A 20,074-nucleotide genomic window follows, 5' to 3' on the forward strand; every position below is an offset into this window, starting at 1 on the left:
TTGGGAAAGGATGGGTGCCTGGCTAGAGGGGCGAGCCAGCGGGAGTGAGGTATGCAGTGCCCAGCACTTTACCCCCATTATTGTGTCTGAAACACACAGGGTGTAACACCAGGCATCCTGCCCCAGCCTGCGAGGGGGGCCTGCCCGGTTGAGGAAGACAATGACTAAGAGCTCCCAGATCTAGGAGTCTTTTCTTTTGAGCAAGATGTTTCCATGACGCTCTGGGCCCAGCTTTCCCATCTGTAAAACTGGTTCAGCACCTTTCACTGAATTTAATACAGGATTCAGCACACTGCAGCCTGCAAGCCTGTTTTCCTACACGCCATGTGCTCAGTGTGTGTGTGTGTGTGTGTGTGTGTGTGACATATCAAAATAATGTCACAAGATCAAAATAATATTTCATGACATGTGAAAAGTATATGAAATCTAAATTCCATAAATAAAGTCCTATTGTAACTCTGACCCACGCCTTCATGTCCAGGATTGCCTGCGGCTGCTGAGAAAACACAGTAGCAGTTAAGTAGTTACAACAGAGACCGTATGGCCCCAGAGGCCTAGGATATTGACTATCTGACCATTTACATAAAAAGTTTGCCAACTCCTGGTTTAACACATCATCACTTGTAAGATGCACAATTCTGATGTGCCACGGACGGAAGATGCTATCAAATCAAACTGTACCACAATACTTTTCTAATACTTAGATTTTTTATGCTGTATTTATTAAGTTATTTTAGACTACTTACACATGGATTTTGCATCCACTTGTGATACGTTAAAAGGAACACGTGCACAAAAGAAGTTAGCTGAGGTTCTCCTCAACATCTTCACATCCAGAGACAATGCTTCCGAATCACTTTTTTTAACTGTTTTTATTTATTTTTGAGACACAGAGAGAGAGAGAGAGAGGGAGAGAGAGAGAGAGAGAACGAGTGGGGGAGGGGCAGAGAGGGAGACACAGAATCCGAAGCGGGCCCCAGGCTCCGAGCTGTCAGCACAGAGCCCGACGAGGGGCTCAAACTCAGGAGCCATGAGATCATGACCTCAGCCGAAGTCGGATCTTAACCAACTGAGCCACCCAGGCGGCCCCCGAGTCTCTTTTTGACTCAGAATCACCTTGTCCTAGTTTTGTGCACAATATTGTCTTCAGTGTCTCTGTGTGATGCAGCATTTCTTAAAAGAAGGCTTTGCTGCTGTTGTCTGGGGATTTTCTCCCCAGCTGCTGACACCTGACCTGGAAGGGAAGTCCAGTATACAGGCTGTGACAAGTATGTCGTGACTGCTGCCTGGCCAGTGGTGATTTTAAGAAACATCCCAATTTCAGAAAAGTTAGAATGTGCCGGGGAGGGGGGCGGCGCGGGGAGTGACATGAATTGTAAACTTTTTCGAAGTTGTAACCATTGTTCGAGTGGCTGGGATACGACAGGAGACAAAACAATTCCAAGGTCTGTCCTCGAGGAGCTTCAGTCTAGTGGGTTAAGAAGACAATAGACAAAAAATATATATATGGTTTGTATCAGTGGCGGGGCGAAGGGGGGGGGGGGTGATCTGAACTAAAATAGAATGAGAAGGAAGACAGGAAGGTGCAATGAGTGAGGTTATATCAGGGAAGGCATCCTGGAAGAGGTGACCATTGAGCAAAGACCTCATGGAACAAGGGGCTGAGCCCCTGAGAGACATGGAGAAGAACGTTCCAGGTGGAGGGACAGCAGGTGGGGGAAGGGAGGTGGAAGATGAGGTCAGAGAGGTGGTCTGGAGCCAGATGTAGCATAAAAGAATTCTGGATTTTATTTCAAATTTGACAGAAAGCAACTTGGGGTGGGGAGAGTGGCATGATCTGACATGTTTTTGTTTTTATTTTAGAGACAAAGAGAAGACACACAAGCAGGCAAACAGGGCAGACGGAGAGGAAGAGAGAGAATCCCAAACAAGCTTCACAATCAATGTGAAGTTCAACACGGGGCTCAATCACATGACCCTGGGATCATGACCTGAGCTGAAATCAACAGTCAGAAGCTCACTGGGTGTCCCTCCCATGAAGTTTTTGGTTGGCTCTGCCTTCTCTGGTGTGGACCGTAGAGCCCGGGCAACAGCAGAAGCAAGGAGACTGGTTTGGAATTGAGAGACAAAGGGTGGTTGTGGCAGAAATGGTAAGAAGTGGCCAGAATTTGAAACAATTTTGAAAGTAGAGCCGACATGATTGCTGATGACCAGGAAGTCGGTGTGAGACTGAGAGTGATACCAGGGATGGCCCCAAGGGTTTGGTCAGAGGGACTGGGGAGGCAGAGTCACCTTCTTCTAAGATGGGGATGCCTTCAGAGGGATGGACTGGGCGGGACTCGCTCAGTTGCACATGTCCATTAGATGGCCATGCAGAGACCCCAAGGAGGCAGGCAAGCGGACAGCTCTGGGTTCCAAAGGAAAGGCCCAGACTAGAGACAGCGACCAAGAGCCTGCATGGGGTCACGCGGAGAGTGTGTATCAGGGGAGAGGGGGCTCCTCCAAGGGCCGAGCCCTGCATGAAGAGCTCAGAAAGATGAGAATTGACCAGCAACAGGACGGAACGAGCCACTGGTGAATAGGATGGCCATCGTCACTCACAGGTCCTGGCGCAAAATGAAAATGCAGGAACCCTTGCTCGAAATGATTAAAAGCAGCAAGATGGCAGGAGAAGGTGAATGAGGCACAGAGCCCTGGGAGCGTTAGTGGCTGTCACAGGCACATGAAGCCAGCCCTGCGGGGGAGCCCGGACACCACAGGAATGTCCCGGAAGCCAGGAGATAAAACGCATTCCAAGGAGAACAGAAGGGGGTCAAGTAAGTGAGGACAGAGGACCAACCGGTGGGGGGTGGCAAGGTGGAGGTAGCGGGTGGCTTTGATACAAGCAGCTCCAGGGGTGGGGTCACGACCAAGGCCTGACTGGGTGGGTGCAAGCAGAAAGAGAGAGAGGAATCAGGGTTGGCAGGTAGAGACAACTTTGGCAGAGCTTTGCTATAAAGACAAGCAGAAATGTGAAGCCGTCTCCAGAAGCCGCTGTGGAATGAAGGCAGGTATGTTTTTATTATGACTAGCACCTGCTTATAGGCTGATGGGATGACTCTGTAGAGTCTGTAGAGAAGAAGTTAAGGAGGCCGGAGAAGAAGGGGGAGGGTCCTTGAGCAGCTAGCGGGGTGCGAGGCCTTGACCTTCTGGGAGAGTTGGCCGGCCAGTGAGTGGGCGGGGCCGTGTGGAAACAGTCCTTATCACAACCACTGTCCCCGTGAAATGGTGCAAGGGCACCCCTGAGGTGGGGGGCGAACGGTACGAAACTGCCAACCAGGAGAATGTGCGGGAGGGAGCCCCGTTCTGTACCCCAAATTTCTTTGAACCCCTGTCTGCAGTAAAAAATATGTTTTGAAGCAAGACCCAGAATATACACATCCCACAAGACATCATCTAACAGTGCTACGTTCAGTGGGCACGGGCCCCTTCTATTCTATTTTATCCCCTTTCCTTCATGCTGGGTGGACCCGCTAAGCTGGTTTCTTGACCCACAAATGAATCTCGACCTGAAGCATAGAAACCACTGGCTGGGGAGGCACGGTTGGTTTGGACACACCCTTGGGGGCTTGCTTGAGTTAGTGGCCGTTGACGGAAAGGAATACCTGAGTCCAGGTGTGGAGTAGAAAGAAAGTTGGATTTCCCCAAGACCAGGGTTTTCTCGAGCAGTCACCACTCAGCAACAGGAGGGAAGGCAGAATGGGGCGGATGCTGGAGAGAGATCTTACTTTGGGTCATGGGATCTAAGGAGGGAGTTAGGGACAAGGGGTGAGAGGCAGTCAAAGGGTGCCAGTGACGGCAAAATGGAGGTCAGGGTGAGGTTAAGAATCATGAAGACAGGGAACCACAGGGAGTGACAGGGGAAACAGGAGGTGTTGGTTAAAGCATGGAATTGGGGGAGGGGCAGTTGCCAGTATTGGGGAAAACAGGGTCTGGGTGTAACTATGGGGGTGACTGGCTGAGGTAGGGGTGAGAACAAGTTCACTGGAAGGGAGAAATCTAAGGAACCAAGAGGCTGGGTAATTGGAGGGATCCTCTCTGCAGACTAAGTCCCCCCAGGTGAGGCCCCCAGGAAGTCCGTGTTGGAGACATAGCAGGTAGCCAGGGGCTAAAATAAAAGCTTCAGTCCCTGAGACACAAACTCAGGGACTCAGGATGGCTTCAAGGAAGAAGCGGTGGCAGGAGGCTTTAAACTCATAATCTGTGACTCACCCTGGACAAGAAGGATGGGCACAGAGTCCCCGAGGTGCACAGAGTGTGGGAGAGGGGGAAAGCCTACTTGAAAAGCTGCCAGGGACCCTGGGCACTCAGGGGAGGTCCAGGTGTCCCCCAGAGCAGGGGGACTCTGGGAATGCACAGGAGGGAGGCTGAGGTCCCAGGGAATCTTGCTGACAACAGTGCTGAGTCCTAGTGGGCACAGCCAAGGGGTGTGGGCTGCGGGGTCTTTGGGGCGTGGGGAGGTAGGACTGTCTGCCCTGGAAGGGAGGAATGTTTGATCACTGACATTGTTTAGTCTTTATAGGTGCATGGTGATAATAAGAAGCAGGATGACTTTTATTGGGTTTTTTCTTATTTTTGAATTCTCTTCAGCCTCTCTTGCCTGAACCAGGCTAACAGCTGCCTCTGGCTCCCTTGGTTGTGACCCTGGTTTGGGCAGTTCGGAGATGTGTGAGATTGAGGCAGATCAGGGGTGCGGAAAGCAGTAGGGATGAGATTGTGCAGGGGTGGGGGTGGGGGGTGGAGTTGTTAGGCCCCTGTGAAGCAGCCCCTGCCACCGGGCTTACACACACCAGGCTCCCTGGACCCTCAAAACCACCCTACAAGCTGGGCTGTGTAAATTAGCTCCATATTGCACAAGAGGAAACTGAGGCGCGGAGTAAGTGACACGCCTGAGCGTCCACAGCTTCCAAGTGGGAGAGGCTCCTGTGTGGCCCTGCCTCCCACTAGGCTCCATTGTGATAATCAGGGGTCCTGGCTTCTTTGGGGGGCTGCTGTACCCTGACCCCCTCCTTAATCACTCCAATGGCTATGTCCTTAAGCAGAGAGCCAGTTGGGGGGACCATCACTTGCATCCAAAAATGTCCCAGTTGAATTTCAAGGAGGGTCTGCTGAGCACAGGGTCCGGGGCAGAACAACCCAGAATGTGAAGAAAGGCAAGACTTAGAGGGCCGAGCATCACAGAGGTCTGGCCGCCAGGCTGTAACCCCCAGGGAGACTTTCGTAATCCCTGAATGAATGGGGGCCCCATAAAGTAGGGCAGGCCCCGTAGGAGAGAAGTGGACATAGAGCCAGGACTCGGGATATACCATAAGGCCATTTCCTTCCAGGCCACGTGACGGAAGAGGTAGGCACACCCGCCCGAGAGCCGCACTGCCCGTACTGGAGCCTGATCACCCCGTACTAGCGGTGTCCTCACTTTGTGTCAGTTCCCTTCTCTGCCACACGGGGTTGGTAAAGCACCTGACTCAAGGGTTGCCCCATAGACACGTGATCATTCTTGCCAGGTGCTTAGCATGCCTGATGTTGAATAAGTGGCAGCTGTGAATATTTTTCAGCCTCCTCTGTTCCCCCAGGCTTGGCCTGGCAGCCACACCCTCTTACACTCCATTCCCCTCCTTTCCTGCCTGTCCAACTTGTGCTCATCCTTGAAGTGGTGAGCTAAGGCATCATCTCCTCCAGGAAGCCCTCCCTGCTTTCCTCCCACTCCAGATCTCGGTACCTGTCTTCTCTAGGCCTCTCCCTTTCAAGCTTTTGTAATCTGCCTCTTCAGCACTTACGGTAGCATGGGACACATTGTAGGTGCTCAGTAATTGTTGAATGAATGAGGGGAGTGAACAAACAAGCTGAGGAAGTAGGGACTGGGTTTCAGAAACATGGCAGAGGTACGTTTATCAAAATTGGAGCCCAAGAGAGTGGTGAGAAGGGCTCGTGCTGAATGTTCTGGTGCCTTCTCCTGCCCACATTCAGGTCTTACTGGTCCCACACCCATTTTTAATTCATGCAGCAAATTGTTTTTCTTTTTTTCTTTCAAGTTTATTTATCTACTTGAGAAAGAGCACAAGTGACTGGGGAGGGGGGGGTGCAGAGAGAGAGAAAGAACTCCAAGCAGGCCCCACACTGTCAGCTCAGAGAGTGACGCTGAGCTCGATCTCACAAACCACGAGACCATGACCTGAGCCGAAATCAAGAGTCGACAACTTGGGGCGCCTGGGTGGCTCAGTCGGTTGAGCGTCCGACTTCAGCTCAGGTCACGATCTTGCGGTCCATGAGTTCGAGCCCCGCATCGGGCTCTGGGCTGGTGGCTCAGAGCCTGGAGCCTGCTTCCAATTCTGTGTCTCCCTCTCTCTCTGCCCCTCCCCTGTTCATGGTCTGTCTCTCTCTGTCTCAAAAATAAATAAACATTAAAAAAATTAAATAAAAAAAAGAGTCGACAACTTGACTAACTGAGCCTCCCAGGTGCCCCTCATTCATGCAGCCAATTTGACTGAGCTCCTATCATATCTCATACCCTGTTCTTGACTAAAGATACAGAAGTAAACAAGAGAGTCATAATTCCTCATGTCCTTGTGCCTGTTATGTTCTGGCAGCACAAACACACAAGGAAATACATAAAATACAAGATAATTTCAGATCAAGGTAAGTATTCAGAAGAAAACGAAAGCATGCAGACAGGGTCTGGGGCAGGGAATTCCTTTAAATGGGGTGTTCAGGAGACACATTTGAGCAGAGACAGGAATGAGTGATGAGAGGGAGGAAGCCAGGCCAAGACTTTCCACGCAGAGGGAGCAGACAGCAAGTGCAAGGGTCCTGAGGCAGGGCCAGGGTTGTGTTTGGTGTATTGGAGAACTGAAAGAAACAGGAAGTTGTGCTCAGGAGACAAGGGGACAGGATGGTGGGGAAGCCAGTCGAGAAGGAACGCATCGGCCAAGGTAATCCAAGTGCAATGAGAGGGCTTTAGAGGTTGCAGACAGGTTTTAGGCATGATCTGACTCTTGCTTTTAAAAGGAGTCTTCTGGCTGCTGAGTTGAACAAATGACCATGGGGTGATGCAGGGAGAAGCAGGGAGGCTTGGGTGTCCAGGTAAGAAGCAATGGAGGCATGAGCAGAAGTGTGGAGGTGGAGGGAGTGTGGCTTGGGATGGATTTGGGTAGTGGAGACCGCAGGACTCTGTGAGCGTCCAGGATAATCAAGAGCTCCCGGCTGTGAGGACTCTAGTCCGAGAAGTGGCTATTTCCTTCCCAGTTTTGTCTTCTGTTGATTCTGCCTGAGCTGCCCACCTGAGCCCTGCTCCGGGTGTGTCTGCCGTTCATTCCACAGCCGACCGGCAGTCGTGGGGGGATGAGTGCAGCCTGCTAGGATTTTTCTCCCCACCCCGCCTTCCGCAGCAAACACCTGCACGCAGGGTTATTCGTGAGCCCCATTCTCCTCTTCCCTGAGAATTCCCAGAATTCCCACAGCTTCTGCCTCTGTCTGAAGGCACTTCCCGTTAAGGTAAAGAAACAAAATACCAATAGCCAACCATATAGCTCTGCCTGGTGTTTTGTTGTTTGCGAGGGGACTTTCGGTACTTAGCCTCCTTGGAGTCTCAGGAGCCATGACAATGGCTGATATGTATTGAATCCTCACAAGACACCAGTACCAAGCTGAGTGTTTCACTTACTGGTATGGGTTGAATTGTGTCCTCTCCCAAAAAGATATTGAAGTCCTAACCCCCAAGACTGGTGACTATGGCCTTACTTGGAAATAGGGTCTTCGAAGATATCGTCAAGATGAGGTCATTAAGGCAGGTCCTAATCCTCGATGACTGGTGACCTTCTAAGAGAAGAGACAGAGACAAAGGAGGAGAGGAAAAAGCCATATGCCAAGGAGGCAGAGATTACAGTGATGTGTCTGCAAGTCAAGGAACGCCAAGATGTTACATGCCCTGGGGACAAGGTCACACAATGACCCGAAGGCGGAGCCAGGGATGGGTTCCTCCCAGCCACTTTGGATTCCTGAGTCCCTCAGCTATACAAGCTCACATCGTTCACATGTTTTGAGATAAATGCCTCACTTTTGAGCAGCGATCACACTTTTGAAAGAGTCTTTGACTCTCTTCTGGGTTCAGCGCTCCCACAGTCTGCGAAGACCCTCATTTCACAGATGATAAAACTGAGTCCCGGGGAGGTGAAGTGCATTACCTGGCCCGGTGACTCCAGACTGTGTGAAAGAATGTCTTTCTGGCTCCCTGCGGGGGCTTGGAAGGCTCATTTTCAGGGTGACAGTATTCCAGAATGCTGAAAAATACAAAACTTGAGCCATTTACATTTTGAGACATACCCCGAGAATTATATGCTGAACAAGAAATTCCAAATGAACAAGGGGACCTGCTATAGTAAAGCATTCTGACCACATCCCTCTCTTGTATAAAGCAATTTCCAGGGATCCTGTTGTCCTTAAAATCCCCGCTCCCTGGGTTCCTGATGAGACAGAGCACTTTCTCCTGAGGTCAATAATCATTTCTGCTTTCCCTCCAGAGTCTGTCGGAATCCCAAGACCATTTCCAGAAGTCCCAGTGGGGTCATGTCAGAATAGGGTGGACAGACAGATGGGAGGGGCTGAGAAGGAAACAGGAGAAAGTCATCCAGGGGGGTCGAGGAAAGAGGAAGGGGGAGGAGGAGGGAAGTCCCAAATCCAATACCAGCCTCTGAAGTCCAACCACTTGCCTTCCTGAAGGGTGAACTCCCTCTGTCTGCGCTGGGCCCCGCGACGTCCCGTGACTGGACAGGTTGTGTCCAGCTGAGAGGGCCGGGTAAACCCAGCTCTGTGGCTTACCAGGGTCTGCCCCCTCCTGCATCTGCCCCGAAGAGCGCCTCTTCCTGATGGGCCACAGGCCCTGCCTGGGCGGGAGCCGCTCACCACAGAGGAGAGAGGGCGCAGGAGACCCATCTTTCACTTCTTTAGCTGGAGACCCTGCTCAGAGGACCTGGGGATGCTGTTGACCTCCATAACCATCTAGAGAAACTAAGGGAGGGGGAAGAGGTCTCCCAGCCTATGCAGAGTGACTATGACACATGGGCGGCCCCATCTCCAGTGATTCGTGGATGTGCCAAAATTATCCTCCACTTCATGAGCCTCCGGGGGCCAGGCCAGGAGGTGGCCAGCCAGGGCTGAGCAATCCAGAGGCCTGCGTGGGCTTGGGCACGGACAGATGCTCCTCTGGTTTATTTCCCATTAGCTCTGTAATGTAATACACTGTGTGTAATTGGTACATGAATCAAGAGACACACTCCCTTTATGCTCCGCAGGGTTCTGTGGAAACCTCCCTGTGTCCCTCTGCCTCTCTCTCTGGCACTTCTCCAGCTGGACAACCTGACATTTCTGGGGTTGGCAGACGAGATACTTTGTTGCAGCCCCTAAATTGGGGAGTGACATATTTTCAGGCTTCAGTAAATGGCAGCAATCAGATCATCGTCAGATCATTGGAGGGGCCAGCCTCCCTTTTTATTCCTAGAAAATAAGTCTGTTTCCAAATACAAGGCATGGGAGAAGCCGGGCAGCAGCCGATGGGAACAGGTGCTGGAAAGCTGGCCCCACTGTGTTTATCCAGGGCTGTTTCACTGCCTGCAACACCACCACCCTGGCCGTCTCCCAGCCCCAATCTGCCAGTGGTCCCCAAGGTCTCCCTCCGCTAATGTTTCTGTTCTAGCAAGGCGGCAGTGCAATGGGAAAATCTGGGTTTGGGAGACTCACAAACCCCCCAATTTAAATCTAGTTCTGAGTACCTAATCCAGGTGACTTCACCTCTTCATGCCTCACTTTCTTCCTCTGTAAAGTGGGCCTGTCATACCTATCTCCCTGGCTTGTGGTCAAGACTGATGAAATCTTGGGGCGCCTGGGTGGCTCAGTCAGTTAAGCGTCTGACTTCAACTCAGGTCATGATCTCGCGGCTCGTGGGTTCTGTGTTGACAGCTCAGAGCCTGGAACCTGCTTCAGATTCTGAGTCTCCCTCTCTCTCTCTGCTCCTCCCCAGCTCATGCTCTGTCTCTCTTTGTCTCTCAAAAATAAACATTAAAAAAAAAAAAGACTAATGAAATCTCCCAAGAGGTTGAGCATAGAGTTGGTGTCCAACAAATGTCAGATCCACGACCCACCATAGCTACATCTCCCGCCTCCAGCCCTGGCCCCGCCCCCTCAGAAGGTCACAACTGGCTTTTCATTGTTAAAGAATGAATCCAGGAAATGGCCTGGGGGAGACCTGGGCTCTTCACTGTTAAACACAAGCTGTGAATTCAGTTATCCCTAGAGCATTTCCACAGGTGGCTCCTTCCATGGCTAAATGCAAAAATCATCAATGAACTGGCCACTTATATTCTTTAACGTTTATTTATGAGCAGTTAAAGAAACAGGTTCTACAGCTTGAGTCCCCACTGCTCCATTGACTCGTCTCACAACGCTTGAGCAGTTACTTTACTTCTCCATGCCTCAGTTTCCCCATAACACACAGAGAATCACGTGTCCCATCACGCAGAGTTGTGGCAAAAATAAATCCATTAATACAAACGAAGAGCCCAGCACATGGTAAGCGCTCGAAAAATGCTAGTTATTAGTACTGTGTGGAAGGGTTCGACCTGTTAATAATTAACAAAAAGGAAATCAATGGGGATAATGAATAAGTACCTCAAAAGAGAATAATTTAAATATCAAAGTACTGAGAGAGGCCCTTAGGAAAGCTTACGAAGCCCTCAAGCATTTTTACAAAAATGACCCTCTTTATAGCTGCCCCAGCGGAATCTAATAAGAAGCGAAGGTTGTCCTAAGGGACCGTTATATCATCTTGTCAGAAAAATTCCGCCACAAAGAGGAAATGGGGTGCATTCTTTGCTCATTCTAAAAATTAGTGCGCTATTTTAATTACAATAAAACAATGTTAAACACAAGATACAATTTACTTGCTTCCATTACATTTGGCTTCATGTTTCAGTGACAGGCTGGTCTCTCATCCAAGAGGATGACACATGGGGTTGACGTTGATCAGACATGGAGCAGAAGTCCAGACGGGTGGCTGAAAACCTGTGTGGCACAAATACCCGTGTGGCTGGAGAGAGGGGTCCAGGCCAGGGGAAAACTGGAAGCAGAGACCTTCCTTCTCTCTTTCGATCAATAAATATTGTGCCAAATACTGGTCTAGATGCTTAGGATACAGTCATGAACAAATAGACAAAAGTTCCCAGCATCTTTTCTCCAGCCACAGCCCACCCTCTGGCCTATCTTCCCCATCTCCACCACACCTCCTTCTCCCCATCTGCTCAGACACTGCTCTAGTGCCACCTCTTCCAGGAAGTCCTCCCTGATTGCCCCAGGGTGGGGGGGGGGGGGAGAGAATCTAACTTTCCACTTAAAACCACAGAGACAATTTCATCTTTTTTTTATATAAAAATAGACAAATAGGCAAAAAAAAAATCCCAGCCTTCATGGACTTGCAATCTAACTGGTGAGAGAGAGAAGGGGGAAGCTGGGAACCACAGACATGCTAAATAAGTAAATGATGTAACACGTAAGAAGGAGCTAAGTGTTCTAGAAAAAGAAAACGGGGGGGGGGGGGGCGGGGTGTGCCTGAGCAGAGGTAAGCAGGGAAGGCCTGGTTGAAAAAATGGTGTTTAAGAAGACCAGAAGGAATAAAAAAGTGAGCCATGAGACTGTATGGGGAGAAGCATTGCAGACAGAGGGAACAGCAATTCAGAGACGCCAGTATGTCTTGTGTGTTCAAAGGAACTGCCTGGAGGTCTGTGTAGCTGCAGAAAAGAGGCCACGGGGTCGGATTTCACAGAGGTTCTTAGGCTATTGGTTCTCCTCTGAATCCATGGGGGGGCCAGGTGCTTGAGCAGGGACACCTGCTACGACATCTGTATGGACTGGAGAGGGAAAAAGAAAAGCAGGGAACTTAATGCAGCTGTCCGAGGTGAAGCCACAGCTGGCTCCCCCTAGAGGGCAGCCGAGGTGGTAGTAGGAAGTAGCCGGTTTCCAGACATAGCTGAAAGGTCTAACCAGTAGGTTTTGCTGGTGGATTATATGAGGGCTGTGACAGGAAGGAGTGGGATAATTCCTGGGTTCTTGGTTTGGGCCAGTTTGGGCTCAGGCCTGGAGCCTAGGTGAGTTCCCCAAACTGAAGTGCCACCACCCAGCTGGGTCAAGGGTGCAGTGAGTGATGGGGGTCAGTGTCTACCATGATATGGCCACCCACCATGTGCAGCCTGGAAACACTGATAACCGCACACATTGAGTGGGGGCTTTCGGGGGGGGGGGCTGTGCTATGCTCGAACGGTTTCGTTAACGCTTGCAACAATCCTGTGACATAGGCATGATCAGTCCTGTTTAAGAGAGGAGGGACCCTCCCCACCCCGCCACCCAAAGCCTAGAGACGTCACTAGACAAAGCTCACCCAGCTGGTAAATGGCAGAATTCGGACATGTATGGATGTGGCCTGACTTATAGTCTGTGTCCTGAGCCGCTGTGTGGTGCAGCCCCTCCCCACCGCAGGCAGGTCATTTCTCCTCTCTGACGGCTGTCATATTAAAGAGAGGACCCCGAGGGGTCCAGCTGTAGCATTTTCTATGCTATGACATCAGGAGTCAAGGGACTCGGATGCTGGTGGTCATGGATTTTCTGCCAACTGACCCTGGGGACCTTGGGAACCTTGCTTCCCTCATAGGGCTCAGTTTCTCACCTGGACTAGATGGTCTCTCCAGGCCTTTTCTGCTCAAAATCCCTCTTTCTGTATGACTACAGCTTTTTCCAGAAAGTTCCAGAGGGGGCACCATGGATCCTTTCACAATGAGCAATGGATCACACCACCCCGTACACAGAAAACACTCAGGCCTGTCCCCTGCCGGTCGCCCTGCAGACCAGCTGGCTGTAGAAGTGACAGAGAGACAGAGGCTTGGTGGCACTCTCAAACTCGCCCCGCACCGTGCCTGCTGAGCCCCCACCTGCACTCCCTTCCTCTCTCCCGTTTTCCCTTAATCAGACGATCAGAAACCACTCCAAAGTCAGGGCTTCCTTCCAACCTCCATGAAGTCTGCAAATGCAAGCTACTGGGGCACCCTCCACGACGCACCTACGACAGTCACACGCCTCATCTCAGCCGGCCCTCTCAACAACTGGGGAGAGAGAGTCGTTTTATCCCCCCCCGGTGCTAGTGAGATGAGGCCACTGCACAGGCGGGTGTAGCAGAGGGTCCAAAGTCAGGGCTTTGGGAAGGAGCTGGGGAAGGCAACCCTGCAGCCAGGCCCAGAGCCCAGGGCCCTTGGCAATAGCGTTCCACCTCCCTCCACCCAATACCCAGCTCTGGGCAAACTCACCCGCATCTTTTCGCCAGCCACACCCCACCCTCTGGGTTACCTTCCCCAGCTCTACCACACCTCCTTCTCCCTATCCCCTCAGACACTGCTCAAGTGCCACCTCCTCCAGGAAGTCCTCCCTGATTGCCCCAGGGTGGGAGAGAGAGAGAGAGAGAGAGTCTAACTTTCCACTTGAAACCACAGAAACAATGTCACGTCTTCTTTTTTAAATAAAAATTGTATATATTTAGGGTGTACGACATGATTTGATATATGCGTGCACAGTGAAATGATCACTACAGTTAAGTGAATGAACGTGTCTCCTCACCCTGTGTGTGTGTGTGTGTGTGTGTGTGTTTATGTGTGTGTGTGTGGACCACCTGGCATGGCATCTACTCTCTTAAGTATTTCTGGGATTCGTGATGGTGTTACTACTGTAATCATCATACTGTACATCAGACCTCTAGAATTATCTACCACCATTTCCAGAAAGTTCCAGGGGGGAACCATGGACTCTTTCAGAATGTGTAATGGCTCACACTACCCTCTACACAGAAAACACTCCGCACCTGCCCTTTACCCCTTGACCAACATCTCCCTTCCCCCACCGGCCGGCCCTGGTAACCATCGCTCCACTCTCTGCTTCTGTGTTCTGTGCGTCTCCGGATCCCACGCACGAGTGTCTTCTTTCTATGTCTGCTGATAGACGCTTTCAGCTTTGATTTTTAGGATATGAGCCAGAGGCAAAGTGTGTTCTGTAACAACGTGGGCCTGAGTTCACATCCCACCCCTGCCGTCTCTTTGCTGGCAGCCTGGGTCAGGATACGGTCTGGGTGTCCTTTTCTTCTTGAGGCTTCCGGGGGACTTCAAGTAACTGATCAGTTTTAAGGATAGTGAGGGTTGTGGCAGCTACTGAGACTGGAGTACTTTCTACCAGCTGGGCACTGCCCCTACATGTTCCATCCTGGTGGCCGCCCTGGGACCGGAGTTCTACCAGGAAACCCGTTTGGCAGGAGAAGAGACTGAGGCATGGTGTCAGAGCAACATGCGCGAAGCTTCCTGCCTCCTCTCCTTTGCTGGGTGGCTCTGGACAAGTCACTGAACCACTCTGGTCTTGGACAAGTTATGTCCACACTGCTTGTGTGCCCTGGTTTCCTTCTGGAAAATCTGGTGTGTAGAAATACTCAGAAACAGATAGGGGAGTTTTTAATTCATTATCACCTTCCTCATCACTACTCATTACAAGTACAGCCTTGCCCAAAGAGATAAGAGGTGCTCAGTCAACGTTCAACAAAGGAGAGAGGAGGGGCACCTGGTGGGGGGGGTCTCAGGTAAGTGTCCAACTTCAGCTCAGGTCATAATCTCACAGTTCATGAGTCTGTGAACTGTGCTGTGCTGACAGCTCAGAGCCTGGAGCCTGCTTCGGATTCTGTGTCTCCCTCTCCCTCTGCCTCTTCCCCACTCATTCTCTCTCTCTCTCTCTCTCTCTCTCTCTCTCTCTCTCAAAAATAAATAAAACACTTTAAAAAAAACAAAGGAGGGAGGAAAGGTAGGCAAGAAGGAAGGAGTACGTGAATGAATGAATGAATGAATGAATCAGTATCACCCACCCAGAGAAAGCTCTGGAATGCAGAAGGGGACAAGAGGGTGTGAAGTGTATTTAAATGATCCACCTGAGAATAGATGGAGCCTGTGGATGCAGAAGAAACAGAAGACCCACATCACCGTAGCCACATAACCCTCCACCCCTCGGCTGACGTCTCCATTCAACCCCCAGAGCACGAGTCTTAGAGCCATTTGTGCCCTGATGGATGGTGATGCCGATGGAAATGTCAATTGATCATAATTGGTCCATAAATGGACCCCATAACACAAGCTATCGCTTTCAGACCCCAGGGAGGTGTTATTAATATTTCTAATTTATGGGCTCATTTGAGGAGTCATCAGGGATGACAAACCTAATAAATCGTGGGTTAAAAGGACTCCAGACACCAGTGCATGGGGCCTGCCGCACGATGGGTGGTAGCTGCTGAACTTTTGAGACAATCATAGCAACTGTCACCAGGGAGACGGGCTGCCAAAGGGAGTCTGGAGTTGGCGGCAGTGACAGCTGGAAGCAGATTATCAAGAAAGGACAGCATTTCCTAGCCCAGCCGGGGCGGGCGGGGGAAGGAATTGCTAACCATTGTGCACCTACTGTGTGCAGGCACTGTATTTGCACCGCCTCACTGAGCCATCCCAAAACATGCATATGTGGCTGCTGTCCTCATCCCCGTTTTACAGACAAGGAAGGCAAGGCTCAGAAGAAGTCACTCGCTCAGTTAACAATTAAGCTGGGACTCAGAGGCAGGCGGTACCCACTCAACGGTCCACACTCTTAATCGTTGCACTCTTCTGGCCACCGGGTCCAATGGCCCCATTCCACAGAGGAGGAGACTGAGCCCCAGGGATGCACCCACGTGCAAGCCCGTCAACAACAGACCTGGGATGAAGGAAAACTCTAGCATCTCAGTGTCTGTTCACTCATGCTCGGTGAAATGTTTCCCTGACTCTCCGGCACTTTCCCTCTGTTCTAATCTCGGCTCTTTCCGCCCCCTTCAATGCATGTGTCACCTGCCGTGCTAGCGTTTATTTGTCTGAATCCCAGCGTGCTCGCATTCATGAGCTGAGAGTTTGAACTGTTCAATTTTATAGCAACCTGATGAAGATGTGAACTTGGACTTGTAGGCCACGGGCTCTACCCATAGTTCAATGGCATGGTCTTCCCAGTGGTACCGGACTAACCAAAGTCCACTTACTAAAACTCTCCCCCAGCCACACTCCCCGATTCCACCGGTCAGAAGGAGGGGGTATCACCTACGTTTGCACCTGCACAGGCTTTCCCTGTCCCAGAAGCTGACCAGCCGCTCTCACGCGGACATATTCCTGATGGGTTACAGGCTTTGGGTCTCACCTTGACCCTGTGCATCTCTGCTTCAGCGTATTATGTGTTCATAATTAAGTCTGTCACCAAAAAGTCCATCTCACTTCCTTTCTCTGGGTTTTTAGGGGTGTAGCTCCCAACTATGAGCTATAGTGCAGGCTACTGGTTGTGTACCCCATATTCATGCATCCCTTCTTCTTACCAACAGAATCCTGATTTTACTCATGGTGGCAATGTTCCCAGGTTTTTAAAGACTGCATTTCCTAGTCCTGCTTGTAGCTAAGGTGTGGGGGTGTGGAGGAGCGGGCGTAGTGTTAATGAGATGAAAGAGAAAGTCATTGTATGAGGTTCCTTCCAGAAAAGCTCCTGAGGAGGGCTGACCCAGCTTGAAGACTGGTCCTTTTTCCCTTCTGCCTGGAATTTGAACCTGATGTCTGGAACCCCAGCAGCCGGATTGGACTGTGAGGCAACCTTGACAATGGAAGACCATACTAAGGTAGTGGACCCTGATGACAGTGAGTCTGCCAACACAGCACTGGCCTGACAACCCCAGAGCTCCATTAACACGCCAGAAAAAAATAAACTTGTATTTTTTTCAGACATGTATTTCTGGGACTCCTGGGACTTCTGTACTCCTGGGTGGCTCAGTCAGCCGAGTGTCTGACTTTTGATTGTGGCTCAGACCATGATCCCAGGGTCCTGGGATCGAGCCCCGCTTTGGCGTCGAGCTCCACACTGCGCATAGAGCCTGCTTGAGATCCTCTCTCCCTCTGCCCCTCCCCTCATACTTGTGCTAAATAAATAAAAAAATATTTTTTAAAAGACACGTATTTCTATATTCTGTGACACACGGCCAAACATGCTGCACACTGAAGCACTAACACACTCATTTGCATTCACTGGGCACCTGCTGTGTGCACTGTATCCACTGTGTAGTAGAAAAAGAGCGAGCCACAGCCCTCGCCTTCGACGGCCTTCCAGCTCAAGGGCTCCCACGAGTAAACCATGAGAGGAGAGCGGTGTCAAAGGAAAAACCCAGAGAGCTGTCCTTGGTACAAACACTTGATTGAGCGAGAAACAAACTGTGAGCAGGGACACTTCAAACCCAAAACTGGCCTGAAACTCAAAAGCATGACGTTACAGGGATGGCTTCCAAAGCGGAAGTGAGGAAGGGGTTCAACCCTTACAGTGATGGGTTATGACAGTGGGGTTTCCGGAAGGCAGGGGTGTGTTTAAAAGTAATGATCTTACACCATTTTAGAAGGATGACTGACATTTCTTTTAGGACCATCAGAGACGTTTACAAGAAATAACCCACGTTAATTTTGCTCGCGTTCGTGAAATGAGGGAGAGTCGGCCTGGCTAACGTGGCATCGACGTTTTTGTCCGCTTGAGGGCTTTTTAAGCCTGGTCTGCATTTTAGTCTAGCAGCGGGAGGTTTGGAGAGCTGAGGGACACAGCGTACAAAGGGCGGGGCACGCCGTAGCCCAGGAGGGCAGAGAAAGGCACCCAAATAGCGTGCTGCACGCCCAAGAACAAGGAGTCACTGGGGGAGGTTTGAGGCAGACGATGGAGAGTGTGTTTGCCAGGCTGAAAGGTTTGGATCCTCCCCCATCCACACCCAGGCATTCACTTACACGTGCACGGCACACACATGAACGCACGCACACATGCACACACGGACGCACACACAAATGCGCGCGCGCACACACACGCACACAGGAACACATGCGCGCGTGCACGGCACACACATGCACGCGCACGTGGACACGCATGAACGCACGCGTGTGTGCGCATGCACGCAGACGCAGACGCAGGCACGCACGCACGCACGTGCGCCCACAGACTGCAGGCGTCCTGAACCTCTGGCGGTGCGCCCTGCTACCCAGGCTCCCGCCTGCCCCCTGGCCGTTTGCTCGGACCGTCCCCTCCCTTTGGGAACGCCCCCACCCCCACGCCGGAAGCGGGACTGGAGGCGCCCCAACCTCTCGGGCTGGGCTGCCACCGTCTCTCACAACACGTCTCCTCACGATCTTCGCCAAGACTTCACACCTTCCCCTGGTTTTCGTGCTGCCGCCACGGGCAGTTTTTTCTTTGCCTCCGCTGAGGTCCCTCAGGGTTCAACACCTTGGGTTTGAAGTTCACCGATGTAGCAAAAACCCTGTGGCTACGTTTTATCCAGAATCTGCGCTTGTCGGAGCAGGAACGCGTTGCCTCCACAACCGTAACCTCTTCTTGTTCAGCTCAAGGGCCTAGTTCGCGGTCGGCTTGGAAAACGCCAGCGAGGCCGTCAGGAGACCAGGCGCCGGTCCTTCGCGATGCTTATCAGTCGTTTGAGGGGGACACACAGGTTGTGCCGCTCCTCAAAGCGGTGTCCATTCGCATCCCGGCCCCATCCTGGGAAGGGTTGGAAGAGACTTCTCTGAAGCCAGACAACCTGGCACGGACTTCCAAGGACGAAAGGGATCAAGAAGCCAGGGCAGGGGAGAGGAGGCCCGGCGCTCTCTAACATCCAAGAAGCCAAGTGGGTTTCTTCACCTCCGGCCCCGGAGCCGCAGAGAAGTCAGAAATACAACCACCTGCACGTGGTCAGGACGACACTGAGTGGAAACTGGGGAGAACACCACCTAGTTGCCGGGCGCCTGGGGGGCTCAGTCGGCTGAGCGTCCGACGTCGGCTCGGGTCACGATCTCGCGGTGTGTGGGCTCGAGCCCCGCGTCGGGCTCTGTGCTGACGGCTCGGAGCCTGGAGCCCGCTTCCGGTTCTGTGCCTCCCTCTCTCTCTGCCCCTCCCCCACCTGTGCTCTGTCTCTCAAAACCAAATGAATGTTTTAAAAAAAAAAAAAAGAGAGAAACGAAAACTACCCAGTTTCCTCAAGAGGAGTTGTTCGGGCTTGGTGGTCTGAGAAGAATTTCGCTGTGGGTTCTCCTAAGAAAACATCACGTGAGCCTCAGCAAGAGCCAATTCCTCAGGGGAGTTCTGGGGAAAACTGTCCATCTCTTTCGGGATGTGACGTTGACAGCAGACAGTTTGAAGTCACAGGCTGCATAAGAACCGGTCTGTGGCATAGACATTTGCTACCTGCTGAAGGAAGACCTAAGTGCGTTAATAATCCAGTGAACCAGCCTCTTCGTGAAGAGAAGCTAAACGAACCCCTGAGGGAACATCGGTGGGAATACTTGTGGAAAGTATGTGGGAATACCTGAGGGAGTACCTACAGGAACGCCTGTAAGAATACCTGTGGGGACACCTGTGGGAATACCTGTGAGGAGACCTGTGACAATGCCTATGGGAATATCTGTGAGCATACCTGTGGGAATACCTGTGAGGATACCTGTGGGAATATCTGTTTGAATATCTGTGAGCATACCTGTGGGAATACCTGTGAGGATACCTGTGAGAATACCTGTGGGAATACCTGTGAGGAGACCTGTGACAATGCCTATGGGAATATCTGTGAGCATACCTGTGAGGATACCTGTGGGAATATCTGTGGGAATACCTGTGGGGACACCTGTGGGAATATCTGAATATCTGTGAGCATACCTGTGAGGATACCTGTGAGGAGACCTGTGGGGATACCTGTGGGGATACCTGTGGGAATACCTGTGGGGATACCTGTGGGAATACCTGTGAGGAGACCTGTGAGAATACCTGTGGGAATACCTGTGAGGAGACCTGTGAGAATACCTATGAGGATACCTGTGGGAATACCTGTGGGGATACCTGTGGGAATACCTGTGAGGAGACCTGTGGGAATACCTGTGAGGAGACCTGTGAGGATACCTGTGGG

The 20,074-nt window shown here is 51.4% G+C and overlaps 1 protein-coding gene across 1 annotated transcript in view; it reads right to left on the reverse strand.

Annotated features, from left to right (window-relative positions):
- Window positions 1–18,571: 18,571 nt before the first annotated feature.
- LOC125919918 (uncharacterized) overlaps window positions 18,572–20,074 on the reverse strand; it is a 2,292-nt gene continuing 789 nt past the window's right edge. Inside the window, exons 5-9 of the mRNA XM_049626721.1 lie at window positions 20,032–20,055; window positions 19,748–19,783; window positions 19,616–19,675; window positions 19,496–19,531; window positions 18,572–18,678 (exon numbers count right to left, since the gene is read on the reverse strand). Coding sequence (XP_049482678.1) covers window positions 18,572–18,678; window positions 19,496–19,531; window positions 19,616–19,675; window positions 19,748–19,783; window positions 20,032–20,055 — 263 coding nt within the window. The remainder of the gene's footprint in view (window positions 18,679–19,495; window positions 19,532–19,615; window positions 19,676–19,747; window positions 19,784–20,031; window positions 20,056–20,074) is intronic.

This window comes from Panthera uncia, chromosome B4 (genome assembly GCF_023721935.1).
Source record: "Panthera uncia isolate 11264 chromosome B4, Puncia_PCG_1.0, whole genome shotgun sequence".
Classification (NCBI taxonomy): Eukaryota; Metazoa; Chordata; class Mammalia; order Carnivora; family Felidae; genus Panthera; species Panthera uncia.